The sequence below is a fragment of the Rissa tridactyla genome, chromosome 1, assembly GCF_028500815.1.
Source record: "Rissa tridactyla isolate bRisTri1 chromosome 1, bRisTri1.patW.cur.20221130, whole genome shotgun sequence".
Lineage (NCBI taxonomy): Eukaryota > Metazoa > Chordata > Aves > Charadriiformes > Laridae > Rissa > Rissa tridactyla.
In genome coordinates, this window is record NC_071466.1 from 126,002,043 (window position 1) to 126,019,560 (window position 17,518).

At 39.3% G+C, this 17,518-nt stretch overlaps 1 protein-coding gene across 1 annotated transcript in view; it reads right to left on the minus strand.

Annotated features, from left to right (window-relative positions):
- The window catches only part of DCBLD2 (discoidin, CUB and LCCL domain containing 2), a 46,984-nt gene that overhangs the window by 8,453 nt on the left and 21,013 nt on the right, over positions 1–17,518 (minus strand). Inside the window, exons 3-10 of the mRNA XM_054207531.1 lie at positions 15,412–15,549; positions 14,157–14,208; positions 12,859–12,931; positions 9,619–9,752; positions 8,894–8,934; positions 6,074–6,289; positions 4,330–4,454; positions 2–149 (exon numbers count right to left, since the gene is read on the minus strand). Coding sequence (XP_054063506.1) covers positions 2–149; positions 4,330–4,454; positions 6,074–6,289; positions 8,894–8,934; positions 9,619–9,752; positions 12,859–12,931; positions 14,157–14,208; positions 15,412–15,549 — 927 coding nt within the window. The remainder of the gene's footprint in view (position 1; positions 150–4,329; positions 4,455–6,073; positions 6,290–8,893; positions 8,935–9,618; positions 9,753–12,858; positions 12,932–14,156; positions 14,209–15,411; positions 15,550–17,518) is intronic.

Here is a 17,518-nt window from a genome sequence, read left to right on the forward strand (position 1 = left end):
CCTATACTAAACTGACATCCTAGCAATTCTACTTTCATTGCAATTTTCTGGTGCCATTTTAAGGGGTTAATCCGGAAAAAGCGTGCAATAATAGGTGGAATGAAATTATTGCGAACTTCGTGGTACAATTCAGTGTTCCCTTGAAATATCTGGGGGGTGGGGAAAAAAAAAAAGACAAACATTATGTTATACAAATGCAATAGCAACTAAGTAATTACAACCAATTTTGATATTTTATTTAGGAAAAATAAGCAGTGCAGAATCCTGAAAATTCACCCCAGAACAGTGCTGCTGCCTGCACATCTCCACTGAGATGATGCCTATTAAATATATAACTAAATAAAACAAAGGGGTGTTAGTGTGCGTGTATGCACTCAACTACTTACTTCAGAATAAAGGTACCATGTAATATTCTACAGCTGCTCCCCAGGCAATGGCTGCTGGTAAAGACATCTCATATGTTTATGGCCCTGCATAATTCTAACTTGGTCCTTTTCTGGTATTTTGCACTTAACTCTTCAGGTGTATATAGCACGCAGTTGCAACAATGTGAAAGCAGGAATTACGTGGTGCCTTCGCACAGCCTCATAGTTTAAGCATAGTCTGTCCTGAGACTGGGTACGGCATTTATTAGAAAGCATTAAGAGACACAGCCAAGTATGTAATCACACTGTCCTCTAGCGGTTGCGTCTGCAAGGGCTGAACCACAAGCAAAATCAGAAGGATTCAGGTTCAGAATGTGAGCGCTCTTTTCAGAGTCCCACCTGAAGCCCTGAGGTTCTGCAAGAGAAGGGCTCAGGCTTTGGTCCTTCACTGCTGGGCCTCGCACACAAGGAGCTCATCAAAACTTGACAATACAGAACGGGTTTGTCTGGTTGAAATTTAAAACCGGTAAGCAGGTAGTCACTGTATGACGCAGCGTAAGCACACTTACACATTTACAGCCAACTACAGATTTTGCACTGAGCCGCTTAATACAGAAACTAGGCCCAGTACTGCAACCCAGCAGAGCCATCCCATCATCTTCTTTGGGAGGGCTGGTTTGGTATTACTGTGTCTTCGGATAGGAAGCGAACTGTCTCTCCATGTCAGGGCGCAGCAGTTGGGCTTTGGCTCTGCAAATGCAGCTCTTGGGTGCTGCTGCAACACATCACCATAGAGGTGGCAGTAAATGAGTAACACGTTTGCTTACAGTGGTTTTTGTATTGCACTCTTGTGTTGAAATTTTTGTACCAAAACAATTAGAATATCCCTACAGGGATATTCCAGGAAACTATCCATTCAAAAGTCAAAAAAAACCCAAACAACCCCAGGGACCTTTAAGGGACTCACGCCTGGGCTCCCTGACGTACATTACCTGCCTCCGCTCTCAGAAGACACACAAGCCCCATTACTGTTGCTTAAGCGTAAGAATTTTGGTTTGTCCTTACATAGGCATTAATTCTCTTCATGTTTGAAAGCACTGACTGACCAAATAAGACACATAATTTTGTTTGGCATAGAAAAATAAATCACTTGGTAACTTAAATGCACTACTTCATCTTTGAGTGCATTGGTTTTTCTACATCTTCAATTAGTAACGGGCATTTTCATTCTTAGGTACGCAAGTAATGCTGTCAAACTAACTGCTAACCTAGTCATGATACTAAAAATCTAGGTAGGCAAACCCAAGGGATTTGCCTTGAAAGCGTACAGTCTCTCTTCTTCCCCAGCTTAGCGCAGAACAGATTTACAAGCACATGGCCCTCAGTGATATTGTCCTGCTCTGAATTAAGGCTTATTGTTCTCAAATATACTTACTAGCAATGAATTAAAACAGTTTAAAGGTGGGAGCAAGTCTATGGTGTTATTTTGGAAATAAGTGAATAATACAAAGCAGGCACAGTTAGCGTGTCCAGGTGTTCGCAATCTAATGAGACGTGGCAAGAACACAGAAGACCAGGTTCCAATTTACAGCCACTTTTCCCCAAAACTAAGGCAAAATTATTAATTTACTTACTAATCTGACAGGATTGTAGCTACAGACCTCAACAGAGAATTATTTGTTTTGGTAAAGATGTAAATGAGAAGCAAAATATAGAGGTGACTCTTTGAGGGGAACGCGCCCAGCCCACACTGCTGTCCTGTATCCTTGTTTGCGCTGTGCCATGCCAGGGCCCATGACTACAAGAAGGTACAAGCTGCCCCCGGCTCACCAAGCAACAAATGCAAAAGTTACAGATTAGGAAATAGACGCCCGACACTAAAAGTCTCACATCGGGTTTCTGAGGATGAGCATGGAACAGCAAAGGCAACACGAATCATCAACATTGACTATAATCTTCAAGAAAGCTTAACAGTAAAGTAGTTCTTTACTCCAGGCTTTTATTGGTCGAGCTTTTGATGTCAAGTGTTATGCAAGCAACTTAACTTTATTTGCAGCTCTGTATTTTTTGTTCATTTAATTTTTCGCTCAAAAAAAATGCTCGAGATCAATACAGTGCAAGTTTTTTGATAAGGACTTTCATATTCTGTTTATTATCAAACTCTCTCCATTTGCCTCTGTACCGTCAAACAAAACTTTGCCAATGCTGCAGCTTTGATTTGTCAGTTTTCCCCCAATTGAAGCATTTTATTCCCTTTTTTCATAGACAAAAGTTTTAAGAAAAGCTTTTCCTGAGTACTGACAGATCTCTAGAAGCTATTTCAAAGAGGACTACAGGAAAGCCTTGGAAAAGCTTCTAGTCTCATGAACAACGTTAGGAATGTCAAACATTTTTCAAAAAAAGGGGGAATAGCACCTCCTGGTCTGTCTGGTGTGCAATTATGTAAGGCTCAGAGGGGGAAGCCCACAGGCATGTGCATCCAAAAGCAAAGCTGTATCAAGGGAGATGATGTCAGACAGAGGAAAAATCTGCTATTTTGAAGTGTAAGAGATAACTGAACCCTTATTTCTGTCGTTTAACTACAGCTGGCGCTTCTGGGTACGTCTGGTTTTTCATGCATTGTACCTAATACAAGGTACATACAAGGAGTGCAAAAAAAGATCTGTTGCCTGTAATTTCAAGCTCCACAATTCGTTTAATTTCATGAACTTGCAAGAAAAACAATATGCTCAAATTAAAAGGCAACAGCTGCAGAAGTTTTCTAAGAAAATAATCGAACTACACATGAAGCTAAATCTAGGCAGCTCACTAGCTGAGGTTTTATTTTACGACCAGGAGAGGGCACTCGAAAACTAGCAAAAGATGCTGGATTTTGATTTGTTTTTCCTTGAATACTTCATACTAACAGTCTGGTAGTTCACGTGTAGGTTCAAGGAGATGGACCAGCCCTGACAGTGAAGTCTCCTCCTTTCAGGAAAGTTTCCTACTCTGGTTACGTTCAGTGTTCAAAAACGTCTTAATTTAACAAACAAAATACTTCAGCCTTTCACTTCATCAACAGGACGCTACATCAGACCTTGAAACATTCTTAACCCACAGTAAAGAGAAGAAACTAAGTACAGCTAAAGAGTGACCATTCTTCCGATCCTTTCCTAAAAAGTTACTACGTTACTAGTTACTATTACATGGAGGTAATACCACAGGCCTCTGGAAGTAAGGTAAATTACATCCAAGAATTTTAAGAAAGGGCAGGAAATTCTAGTTCCAGTCAGGTTACTGCGAATCCTCTCCTTTGTTTAAGAAAATCTGATCTGAACCCCTGGGAAGACCAGGTAGGACGTTAATCTTCTCATTTTTACTGCAAAACTGTAAACATGAGGAAAATAAGATTATCTTGCTGCTAACGTTAGGTAACTTTTGTGTGTGGCTAAGGATTTGCAATCTGAACGTACCATTTCATTTTTTAAGAATGAAATTAATGAATTTTTTAAGCCTCTCTGCAAGGGCTCTTCTATTATACCAGAAACAAACTTGCCAGTATTTTGTCAAAAACTAAGTTTAACAGAAACATTATAAAAGACATAAAATTATACAATCCCTAACATTTATTCTGTAACCACAAGAGGATAAGAAAGTAAACCTTAATTTTGAAACATACAACCTATTTTGAAAGAAATCTGGTTATTCTTACAGGGAGGCAGTACCAGACAGCCTACCGCTGGCAACAGAAGTTTCTTGTAGAGAATATTCCCATCCCAAAACAGTAGGAAGAATACCTCTGAATTTCAGAACTGTTCAAATCCTCACGTATTTTCATATTTTCTTCTGCATAGAGGCTGCTTATGATTCAAAATTACACTGAAAAGGACAGCTATTTAATGCTTCCTCACTGTATCAAAATTAGTTGTATTTACAATTGTGAAATCTCCGCAGGACATACCTAGAAAGTGTGTGGTATTTTTACCTTATCTTTATCCATGCCAGGTTCTCTGTACACTGTCCATTTCTGTGCATCATCACTGTATAAAATTCTGTAGGCTGAGACGTAGTAGTAGTACTCTGCTAAGGTTGATCCAGTAGTTATGATACCTGTGAAAATGAAGGTGCCCAGTTACAACAAAAAACTGGTACCAGTTTGTAACAATTAATAGATCAGCTTCTGAATCCAGAGTTACGTAGTTGTGATCTCCACTGGTCCAGTTACATTTCAGAAAAATTTATCCAAGGTGCCAAGGTCAGACACTTCTGCAGTGACTGAAACTTAATAATCATTTTACTTACTTTTGTATTTTAATTCTCATTTTATATAACCTTGCTAAGCACTTTTCCCCCCATTCCTTGATGGAGACGGCCTCTTGATTTGACCGTGGCCCACTCCTGTCTCCACCTGCCCAGACGGCACCACGCTTCCCTGCTTTTGTACTCCCAATGGAAAAGCAAGCTTGAAAGACCCGTAGCTTCCTAAAGCTGACACTTCAGCGCTGCGGAACGACTCACACAGGAAAGCTGTTTTGTAAAAGCTTATTAGCACAGGAATTAGAGGAGTAATGTAAAATCCAAATAGTCCCCAGGGAGGTAATAACAAATGCTGCTGGTAATCCCGAGTCGCTTAACGATAGGAAGCCAGGCTGCTGATGTGCATGTGCGGCTGAGTTTCCAGAGACCAGCTCCTGCATTTGAGAGAGACAAACCCAAACTGATCAAAGGAAGACGTTTCACGATAGCCTTAAAGCCTGGGACTCGACGAAGCACTCTACTTAAAGCCACTTTATTTTTGACTTAAGTCAGATTGCAAACATGCCAATTAACAACAGCAAATCACCCCTGACCAATTAACTCTATATAGAAAACACTTAAGGTCAGCACAGAAGACACAATAGCTGCACTGTCGCTACTCAGGCTACCCTCCCGCCCCCCCCCCCCCCCGAGATTAACCCCAAAATGCAAATGCCTCAGCAGGTCACTAGGAGCAGGGGGCCACACTGTGATCAGCAGGAACAAGTAACCATGAGCTCGCTCGCTCAGCACCCAGCATGTGAGGCAAACATCCAGAGCGGACTGGGAAACGGCACCTCCAGCTGCCTCGCCAAATAAACACAGCAACTAAAATCAAGATGGCTGGTCCTTCACAATCTCCGTGAAGGAGGAGCAGAGCCTAACCCAGACTCTGGCTGCATCCGTCTGCACTGTCCGGTCCACTTGCTGAGGGGCCACCACCTCAGCCCAAGCTCCACTTCAGGCAAGGAGGTGAAGGGGAGGGAGGCTGCCAGCTGCTTTACTCTGTCCGCTGCTTATCTCACATTGCACTCCAACTGTTCCCATCTCCACTGCTGGATTCACTACAGGCGTGACAGGCAGTAGGGAAAACCTAGAAACTGAAGTCAGTATACCCGCATCAGAAGTACTGGTGGACTGAGCTGACCGCATAGGGATTTGCACCTCCAAGGAGACAAACAGCAGGGAAAGGGAAGCATCCAATATCCAATAAAACCACAGTAAACACAAATTCTGATGGAAGAGGTGTTTTCTACTGTGAAACTCCATCTGTTTAACTCCAGGCTTCTCAGTGTATTAGCTAGGACATGGAACCAACTTTGCTGTAATGGTAATTAAACGTTACCTGGACTTTAAGATCAAGCAGTGGAAAAAAGGATGTCAGTAACCAAACTTTTGGAATGCTGCTTAAAAGCCACATCAGATTCACTTACCTGTTATTCTCTTTTCTTTATTCAAGTCAATCTGCAACCACTGATGTTCATCACTGATAAATGCAGCCCAAGAAGGACCAACCCTTTTTAATCTGGCATTTTCAGGTTTCCAAATGTTCACTTGTCCTGTTTGGTCAGACCACTCAAGAATAGAGGATGCCGTGATCTGGGAATCAGGGATTACCCCAGATTCCATCCCCAGTGTCCCATAGCAACCTGAGCAACAGAAAAGGTGAGGATTCAAAATGAAAATTCAAGTTACACAATTATTTTACCTGCTTGGAGTTTAACACTTCATATGCAAATATTAAACTGCCATCTAAATTTATTCCATAACCACCCTACCAACAAAACACACTGTTGTCTGCTTTCTAAAAGTGATGCTGGAACCAAACTTATGGTTTTGAGTACTGCACGGTTTATGCGTGCTCAATATTAATGCAGATATTCTCTCAACCACCACCCACACAGAGCACTAGACGAGAAGCTTTGGGGGAGCTGCCGTGGTTTAATAGTATGTATGGTTGATGCAGAAATGGGAAACAGACTACTTGGTCATTCTTTCCTTTTTTGTGTCTATATAACTTCTTGTTTTTTAAACCCACCTCAGTATCACAACAATAATTCAAACAATACACCAAAGGTAGGAAGCCATCATAATCCTGGCCCTGAGCTCAAACACATTCTTGAAATCAGTTGTAATTTTTTGTCACCGTTCTTACTAGAGGTTTCTTCCCATATTGCATTTTCCTGTATTCCTGGCTAAATTTCCTTGCGGCTGTTGATATCCATTTGCTCTTTGCTAAAATCTTGTTCTGTAGTGCCAACGGATTTCCCCTTTCACACGTGTATTCCCCAGACAGGTCAGCAGAGAGCAATCTTTGCCTTCCGTCAGGCAGCCTGAACCACCCAGCCAGGTTTCCCCTTTGCTGTGAGCTGCCCCGCTCCGTGCACCAAGGTCGGGTGCTCATCCCTCAAGGGAGGCGCAGGGGGCAGAGCCCATGTGCGACTGGATCCCAGACCAAGCCTTACTAATGTCCCCTACGATGGCATTAATAATTCGTTCTCTGTACTGGACACGCTTCACCTGCTACAGCACAGGATCACGTTAGCACTTCACTAACCTCATCTGTCGTTTCCATCTAACACGCTGCCGGTTTGAAGCAGGAACGCCTCAGTCTCTACGTACCTGACCTTACACTTTTTGCTCTGTGATTCTTCAGTGAAATTTCTATTACTCAAGTCTTGAAGTCAGACAGGTCCTCCTGTACGAATAGTTTCATCTTCCTCTGCACTGACCACATCTCTAGCATTAATAGCACACTCCTCTATTTCGTACCAAGTCATGAAACCAACTATTACAGAAAAATCACACTAGTAACTTCAACACAGTCTGATAAACCTCCTTTGAGCATACTACAGTCCTCTTTTTTCCTTCAGCTAGCTCCTAGGCCACCCAACTCCGTACATTTTAATCTGGACCTGCATCTTGTTTCCAGCTTATTCAATTATTTCTCAAATGTGTCAGTGAAATCCATAGTCTAGATCAGCATTTTGTCCTATCGCTTCGTATCTCCAGGCCGCATAATTACTTTCATATACACTATCAGATCACGTTTTGAAAGACAAAGAACCCCAACAAACCCTGCCTCGATCACTGTTTGATATTCTCCATGCATAACATCACCAGATACGCTATTCTTCTTTCCAGCTCTTACAGAGGTCTGGGAGATAGATTATTTTAATATTACATGAACTGTATTTTCTAATTTTTGCTTATTTGTATGCATTTCCATTTCCAAGCACTCCTGCCCGCCAGCTTCAGATTCCTGCTTTTACATCCCTATTCAGCATCACTTTTACTTATGTAAGGGGGGGAATCATACATACACTCCTTTTTTTGTTGGTTTTAACTTTATCCTTACAGAAAACAGATGTAATGCTTTCATTAGTTTTTTGTGGTTATTTTTTCTTTTTTTTTCTTTTTTTAATATTGTTATTAAAATAGTTAAACAGACTAAGGAAAGGCCATTGTCTTCACAATATTTCCAACATCCACTCAAAGACGGCATTTAAAGTGACTTAGAGAAAAGCTGACTTCCATTTAGAAAACTACAGCTAATTTATTTTGGAAAACAGATAATTGATAGAAAGTAAAAACATGCAAAGCAGTAAAGCTTTAAGAAGAGGGAAACACTTGTTAAACCAACCAGCAACCTGGTACACACTTACGAAACAAAACATGGCAGCCAAGAAGGAACACAACTTACACACAGAGCAAGGCCCAAGAGATGCCTTTCCAGAGCAAGAGAGACAAGTAATTTATCACCCAGCATTCAGTTGAAAGAATACAGAAGGAAAAAAAAAAAGTACAAGAGGGTGGAAAGAGCTGAGGAATCATTTTGGGATTTCCACTAGCTTTCTTAGCAGGCAACAAGGAAAGTGTAAGGAGTAAACCCAGAAAAAACCTAGAATGTACCTAGCTGGTACAAATAAGAGCAACTCTTAAGTGCCCAACTCTGCTTTAGCAGTGTATTTGAAATATGGGGCTCAAGTCACTTTAAACCAGCCTGCAGTAGAGGAACATACCCTGGAAGAATCTGTTTCTGCAGCTAAGCAAGGCTTACTTTATACATGACGTATGTACGTAGTGTTCATTAATCATCAAAATGAGACAGTAAAATGATTCTAAAATATACATTACTGAGGAATGCACTAAAAAAAAAGTCTCACTAACTAGAACAAAAATTAAGCACGCTTCTTTCTACTTACAAAATTTGTATCAAAGTACCAACATGCAATATATGTGATAACGCTTACCACTTGTCTTAAATGTGAAGAGACCTGTAGATAACGGCCCCCTGCAGAGAACAAAAGATGTTTTTTGTGGTAGTCAGTGAGGAAAATTGAAACAAACTGTCTTCCATTTATTTTTCTTGTCTGACCGCTTGGCACTGAAACTTATGCGCATATGCCTGAACAAGCGCTTCACAATTAAAGTAACACCTCCTGTCACCAAGTTGCAGGGCTTTCAGTACAAAAACCTTTTCAACTGAAGTCCAGCCCAGAGATACTATCTGAGCTAAAGGCTTTCAAACAAGCATCTGCCCAGCAAAACGCAAGACTTCATTAAAATGCTTCCCATTTAAATTAAGCTAATCATAATAACAAAAACCAATCTCCTCTGCTTTCATTCCTTGGACTTCTGAGATAAAATGACAAGTTACACTCTTTCCCCTGCAACTAAAAAGTTGCCTCTAAATTACCATTTTTCCACAGACCGTTAGGAATTTATGGTCATGCCATGCATTTTGTAAGATACAACCCAACCTCCCTGAAGAATTTGGAAAATTAATCTTTATGGTCTAGAGGTAAAAAATATCTGGTAAAACAATCACACTGTAGCAAAAGACCATTGTGAGAACCTTACCGAAGAGAACCCATCCATGGAATACATGGCTCCCCCAGCTGAAATTAATCTCACGATGAAACACTACCAAGATCTAAAGTGCTAAAGATAAAAAGAATACCAGAAGGACACTTACACTTTTGAGGTGACATTGTTAGCCAGGGAGCCTTCATAGTATGGAATGCCCTTGCTGATTACAACATTAATTTGGCCACCCAGAGTATTTGACACAACGCCTGCGTGAACACCAGCCATACAAAGTGATGATGACTTGAAGAGGGGGGGGAAAAGAAAATTTTAATACTATATTGTAAATAAATTAAATACTACACTGTATATTGAAAATGCTATATTGTCCAGTTATAGTTTTTGTTACTATTACATTAAGAAACTGTTCTTATTTAACTGTTACCTCTGTTATTTAGAAGCCATTCATCTTTGGTTTATTATGGGATTTATAAAAACACAAAAAGAAGCTCCTATATTTCACTGCATCCTTGCCCGGATGTATTTGGAATGTAACCCTTGTAATAAAACAGCCTCAAACAAACAGCAAGGTGTATTAGTTTGAAAAGGCCAGACAGCCAGACTTTCAGCCTACAATAAGTCTATTATGCAAGACAACAGAAGTTGAATATATAAATACATAGAAAAACTTTTACTAGAAAGCACACTGCAAGTAGGTTCATTCCTTTTCTCACAATTAAGGAGTGATGCACTGCAGATTTTGTAACTTTTAGCCAATGGGCTATATTTTTTACTTTAACTCATGGTTAAACGTGGTTTAACCATCCAGCAATCTGATCCATATAAACCCACACAAATACGTGAATACAATTCATTCTGAAGAAGCCGACTACCTAGGTTGTACAGGTCAATGGAGATCAGTTATGCAAAAAGTTTTTGCAGTATATCCTGTTCTTTCCTTCTCTCCCTGGATGACTGTTAGCCCAGATCCGCTAACAAATGTGACAGTGACACTTCAGTTCCCTGGATGCAGGTTAGCTGTGCCATAGAGAGCAGGGCTGACTCGCTACACCAAGTCCTTCGGGCGCAGCACAGAGTGAGCAGAGCAAGATGCCACTGTCTCCTGGACCAAAACTAGCCCAGGAGATCTTCTCAGCTGGGAAGCAAACCCTTCCAGGCCAAAGGGGCTTGACCAAGAAACATCCTAGTGCTCAGGAGCAGAGACACAGTCTAGTTCCAAAAAAGGCTTAGCAGCAGTGGCTTTGCACCCATGCACCAAGAAGCATTGCTGGCTACGCACAGGGCAACAGGCATATACAGGGCTATTCACTGGCGTTCCTGCAGCGTGCAGCAACGGGGTATGCACAGACACACCGCAATTCTGCAGCCCCTCCCTCACATCCAACGAGACTGGGATCGCCCGGAATTTGAGAAATTGAGGGGGTCCGGGCCGTCTGTGAAGGACCACCTGGGTATCTCCCAATATACCTTCCATAAACCACGTTTAGGTTGTTATTACTAGTGTGGTATCCCAGCGCAGGCTTGCCCAAGTCGATAAACAACAGACGATGACTGCAGATTTTTATTTACTGTTAACAGTTGCTCCCCCAAATGAAGTCCACTGCTAGCTGTTGCTACTAAACACATTTGCCACACTGCTCTGCCAGCCAGTCCACTGGAGGCTACAGAGCCTCACCACAACTCTTTAAGAAGGAATCAGGAAGAGGCCCTTTCCAAAGAAGGAAGACTTAATGAATGATTTTCTTTCTTACATTATTTTAAAAACAGAACAACTTTCTCCATTGTACCTTCTTTAGAAATAACTGCATGGTGCAGCAGGCCAGGATGCCTGTACATCTCACCTCACTGGAAAAAAACCAAACTGCTCACCAAGACCTTCCCAAACATAATTCTCCTCAGCATATTCACACATAAAACCTCCAACCCTACTACCCACCCCCCAAATATCCCAAAAGCTTTCTAAATAAATGTAATTATGTCTTGCTCATGCACACAGCTCCCCTTTCCTTTCCTACTTTCCCTTGAAAGAGCAAGATAGGATTCTGCAATAGATGCAGATCTCTCCTCCCTGCTCACCAGAAGATGTCAGCAATGAGCGCTCCAAGTGCTCAAGGACTGTGGACATTAGGGTGACACACAAAAGAACGAAATTTAGGGGGTTTTTTGAAGCAGCAAGCAGCTGCCGATCATTTGAAAGAGACGCGTGAGAAATCTCTACCTGAAACTCTGTCTAGAGTGCTGGACAATTTGTTTTCTTTCCACACAACTTTTTATTCAGAGCAATAAAGTATACCAAAAAAAGAATCACAGGGCATTTATTTCCTAACGTTTCCTTTTTCCTCCATAGAAAACAGATTTTCCAGATTTTGGAAAAAAACTCCCAACAAGCAGAGCTCCGACAAATGCTGCAAACACATTAGGCAGAGAATCAACTTCGTCTTATTACTAGCTACAAAAATTACCTCGCAGCCATTTAGCGAGGACTCACTGTGGACCAGAACACATAACACAGTTATGCTGTGGTGACATTTTTACATATGGGTAATTATTTAAGCAGGCAGTCTAGGATTTACAGACATTTAATAAAATCAGAGAGGCACACTTTAGGTTCATATATTGAATATTAAAATCTTTGCTTACCAATGTTTTAAATTGTCTTCTGTCTGTGCTAGATCTAATGGCTTATTAAAAATGTATTTTAACATAAACAAAGAGATTTAATGTAATTTTTTATTAGATTGCTGGCAAAATTATAATCACTAACAAATAAACAAAGCAAACACCCTCCAGTCCTATGGCAGGTATGCTAATTCAGTTATAAAAGCTTACATCAGAAAAAGCATATATAGGTTTTGGTACTGTTCTAAGTAAGTAGTACATTATTAAATATTTTCATTTACAATTTATAGAATTATTAATGTTACAGTATTAACTCTGTTTTGCAAATGTTTTTATAGCTGCTGAGCATAAATAGTATTTAATCTCTCATGTTGCAATAAAAAAAATTAAGATAACCACTGAAATTCTGTTTAGAGATGTGTTACAGCATCAAAAACAAGAAGACACCATTAAAAGAACTGGTTCTCTCTTTATAAATCCGAATTTCCCAACTTGAGAAAGCCAACAACAACAAAACAGGAAGTATAAAACAATATTTTGATTGATCCACCCTTCTCAGCAGTTCTTACTGTGTTACTTCACTTCTTGGAGATGGCAACATCTGAAGCACCAGCCATTTAGCAGCTGTGCAAAAAAATGCTATTCACTTTAGGAGGTACAAATTCCAGAACCCAGGCAGCAGAACTAATGTGTACAACTGTAATGGACTTTTAATTACACTTGAATTTTGGTAAAACACGCACAGTAAGACCACAGTATTTTCACTTACATCTCTGTATCCATGGGGAATAGTGCCTGAAATATCAGCAAAAGGAATCACACATCCAGCTGGACAATACTTACTGGAAGAGAACAAAATATCAAGTCAAGATACGTGTGCAACTACAACTCTTATGTTAGTCACTACTTTTTTCATTTACGATATACCGTTATCATTCGCATGTCACTATTTAAGGATATATCCTAATTGAAGACATAACATAAATACTGCATGGCTTCTGTAAATTAGAAGTCATATAGGTAGCAATATTAATGAATTTTATTTTATAAATTAGAGACTTGCACATCCATCTGTTTCGCGCACTTAAATAATACATCTGGAAAGTAACACTTCATAATACCTCCTTGCAATGCTTTGGTTATAAAAAACTAGCCAAATTCAGTTAATAACACTAGCTCATGAAAAGCAAGAGGCAAGACATCTGCACCTCTGATGCAAGCCCGTGTTCATGTTCTAGTGCCACTTCTTAGTGCACGTACAAAAACCCTTAAATCTTCAAGATTTAACAGTGAACTGGAGTAAACTATTAATATTTTCACTGCATTACAACAACAGTTGAAGCAACCTTGCAGGTACCACAAAAACAGTGGAATTTAGAGACTTCAACACATGTTGAGTAAGGCCCAAACCTACAATTACAGCTGTATTTTGGAACTTGGGAAAATGAAAGCAAAATGCAAAGGTTGCACTTTGAAACGTTTTGTGACACTAGGGGTGAAGCTCTCCAAAACATAAGTTTATGTACTTAACAATAGTCTGCAGCTTTAAACACTGCCCTTGCTTCAGATGGAAACGGAGAAGGAGAAAACATGGAAATTACATATGTTTCCCCCATCAGAAGGTACAGAATTTTATGTCTCCACAGAACCTCATTAATTCACACCAAACTGTGAAATGGGCTTGCAATTTTTAACACATTGCATAGTTTTAGTGCTCCTTAGGTAACTGTAATATGAATTTCAGTATTTAAGGTGTACACTTATGCTGTAATATGGGTTTACATGAAAGCAATATTCTTTTTATGGGATTGAGATATTAGCTCTTATTTGTTAGTGCAAATTAACGAGGTTCTACTGTATACTGCATGTAAATAACAAAAATGGGGGAGTGAGAGGAAGGAGTGCAAATGTCAAAACTATTCAGCTCTAACCCAAGTTAGTTTGTTTCTTAAGTTCTCCGGACAGCCAATTTTCAAGCTCCATCAGGTGTAAGTAACAAAGTGAAGTAGAAAGACTAAAATGACTTCATTAAAGAGATTGGGGGGAAACAGATAAAATCAGTCTTACTTGAATTCTGGTTCGGAAAAGTGACTTGCATTGTCTAAACAGGTGATTAGGTCTGGAAAGAAAAAACGTTAGGTCAAGAAGATGATAAAGACAACAAGCTTAAGTATGCTTTTTTAAAGCGCACAAAAATATACGTTTGAGACTCTGTGGCTTAACCAAAAGTCTCAGAATGAAAAAAACACCATATTCCCACTCAATTTTCTTGCAACAGATTTTGTATTACAGTAGAACCTTGATAATTTGTCTGAATAACTGAGAAATCCACTGAGAACGTGACACAGACAAGAAGAGAAACACTACAAACATTCATTTTTTGTGCAGCTCAATTTTAATTTACAGCTATACTTCAGAGAAGTACCTGACATAATTCAGAAACACAAACATACACACTTTTCACAAAATTAAATTAATACACTAGCTAAACGGGCTGTGTTTTCAGCATTTAACAGTCCTACAGTACTGGAACCAGGCAGCATAAGGAGCAAACATTAGAGTGCCATGTAAATGGCATTCATAACCGATATCTCAAATTTTATGTTCAGTCTGCCGTGTATCAGTACATACAGTTCCGAAACACAGAGGAAAAAAACCACCAGAAGACCCACAAACACAAATTAAAAATGAAAACTCTTTATCTTCTCTTTTTGGAATTACTTCTAGAAAGGGTTTTCTCAAGCCTTTTGCCTTGTGAAGCTATTACAATGACTGGACAGAGATGCAAAACAAATACAGCAGCCTCCTTTAGAGGCAAGAATAACCAAAAAGATGAAAAAAACAGAAGAAATGGCAAAAAACCTAAAAAGTAGTCAGCAGATTACATAATTAAAGAGTTGAGGGAGTATAAGAAACCGTTACTGTAATAAAATTTTCCACAAGGTTGGTCTGTATAAGATACATGGAGTTTAAGAAGAAAAATTTTGTGTTATCTGCCACCTTGATTACTACCTGAAAAAAATGCATTTTGTCCTTCATCTGAAGCAGCTCTTTCATTCATAACAGATAACTATGAATAACAGATAACTGTGATTATTGCCTTGCTATCCAGGCTAAGCTTTGACATCATTTATTTAGAACTACAGTAACTTAAATAGTATATGGACAGTACAATTTCCTATGCAGAAGTATCAGAAAGACTGTATTAAAACTCTTAATTTTTAGAAGTTAATTTGTGAGAACATGGGAATAAATTAGTTCTGTGGTTTTACTAGGCAGCTCTAATTTTACCAGCACAGAAAAATTACCAAATTATAAATACCTGATTTGTCAGTGGTTGAATAAGCTGCAAGAAATCCACGTCCAGAAGTGTGTGTTCCACTCATGAACTGTACTGTGACTTCATTACTTTTTGAAGTAATTAAACCATCCATTTGAAAGCCAAACCCACAGTATTTTCCTATGCAGAAAAGAGGGAGAACAGACACGGACCAAAACCAACATATGTAATAAGCTTCTTTTTTCATTTGCAGTGTAATTTCACATTACTTCTGGCATATATTCAAAAACAATACACATGCGTGACACTAAATAATGTAGTCGGTGTCCATTTAAAGCAAATGGCAGAGTTTGGGTACCACATTTATTTTGCCACTGTCAACAGGTGAGGGTCTCTCATACCCTTAACACTTGCAAATAAATGTGACCTTATCCCATTCACCTCCAGCCACACATAACCCCCCCAGTCAGTTCTTCAAAGACCATGAGAAATCTGTCAAGGAAAAGGATCAAGCTAGGGCAACAAGAATCATCTACAGAAGCAAATGAGAAAAAAAGCCCTTCTCTTCCCTCAGCTGTTGGGGCATTTTTCCTTGTTGACTATTGCATGGTTTCTGTCAACTACTTTTGTTAATTTTGGACAACAGCAGGCACGATGACTGCACTTCAGCATTAACATACAAGCATATGTGAGTTAATACAAACTGCTAGTTGGTTCACTTTCTGTTTTGCTACGCCTATATGACCTAACAGAGGTTCTGCATCTGGATACTTCTCGCGCCATCCAAAATGACCAAAAATAATACATTTTAAACTGAGATGCTGAAGTCCACAGACGTTGACAATATTTGCCCTATGAAGTCCTAGAATTACTACCAAATGGCATTACCTGGAGGAATGACAGTTAAACAGACCCGAGTCAACACGGAATTCTCCAGTCTTACTAACTAGAAACTTTAATGAAATACTGAGCAGTTTATTAACCTGTTAAGAAAAAAAAAAAAAACATCTTCTGTTCTATAGGCTGCCTTGATCATTCAATGTTGTAAACCATCTATAACCCTACTTAAGATTCTGCAGTGGATAATCAAAGTAGATAATCACCAGCAGCAAATGACATTGCATATGTTTCACTTTACCATTCATTTATTTGCATTCTTGATAATAAGTATGTTATCATACTTCAACATAGCAAGAGAAGACACCAGACTCCCTTCTCAACTGAAGGCAAATGACAATAAAGTAGAGGGAGTGGAATAATAGTGCCCTGCAGGAATAGTTTGTAACAAATACAATACAAAACAAATATAACACAAACAAACAAAGCGTGCATGTCAAATTCCTTTAAAAAGTGAACTGTACTCTCAAGTACTAATAAAATAATAAAAAAATTAGAAATACAAGTTTCTATCATTATTCAGAGCTTTCCAAATGTTGCTCATTCAGGTATTTTAGAACAAAGCAAGGCTATTTTCTAATGAAAAAAAAAGAAAATAGATTTTACAATACTTTAATTAAATTTATAACATTATGCAAATATAACCTTACATCAATTCGCTATTTAAACTGGTTATCAGCAAGAGTTACAAAGTAAGTTCTTTTTTACCAAGGCTCCACACTGACCCTATGTTTTGCTCTAAGTCGTGTTTCAATGATTAATTGCATTCATCATGATGAAGTGCATCATTTTTCCAGCTACCACTTTTCTTTTCCTTTTTTAATTTTTGTTTTCAGCCACTGGATCTTGTTACACAATTGACCAGCATGAAACTCCTCTCAGGATAGTTCAGGCTGTCCTCAAGACATCAGTTATCCTCTCTGGGCAAATACACAGGGCAAGACATTTAAATCTAGCTTGGATAAACTATCTGCATAGTGCAAGCAGCCCTGGATACAGCCTTTGACAAACTGTAGACTGATGCACCTTATGATTCATGGCAACATGTACTTTTGAGACTATAAATCATTTTTCTAACTCTTCCTTGGCCTCTTGTCAGATTTTTAGCAATCTTTTTAAAAAGTGGGCACTAGAAATGGACAAAACGACTGCTGTGATGCCTCTGTCAGTGGTATGTGCAGAAAATGCAATATTACTATTTTGTCTGTACTTACGTATTGAAGGACCCCAAGTGCAACATGACAGGAGGAGA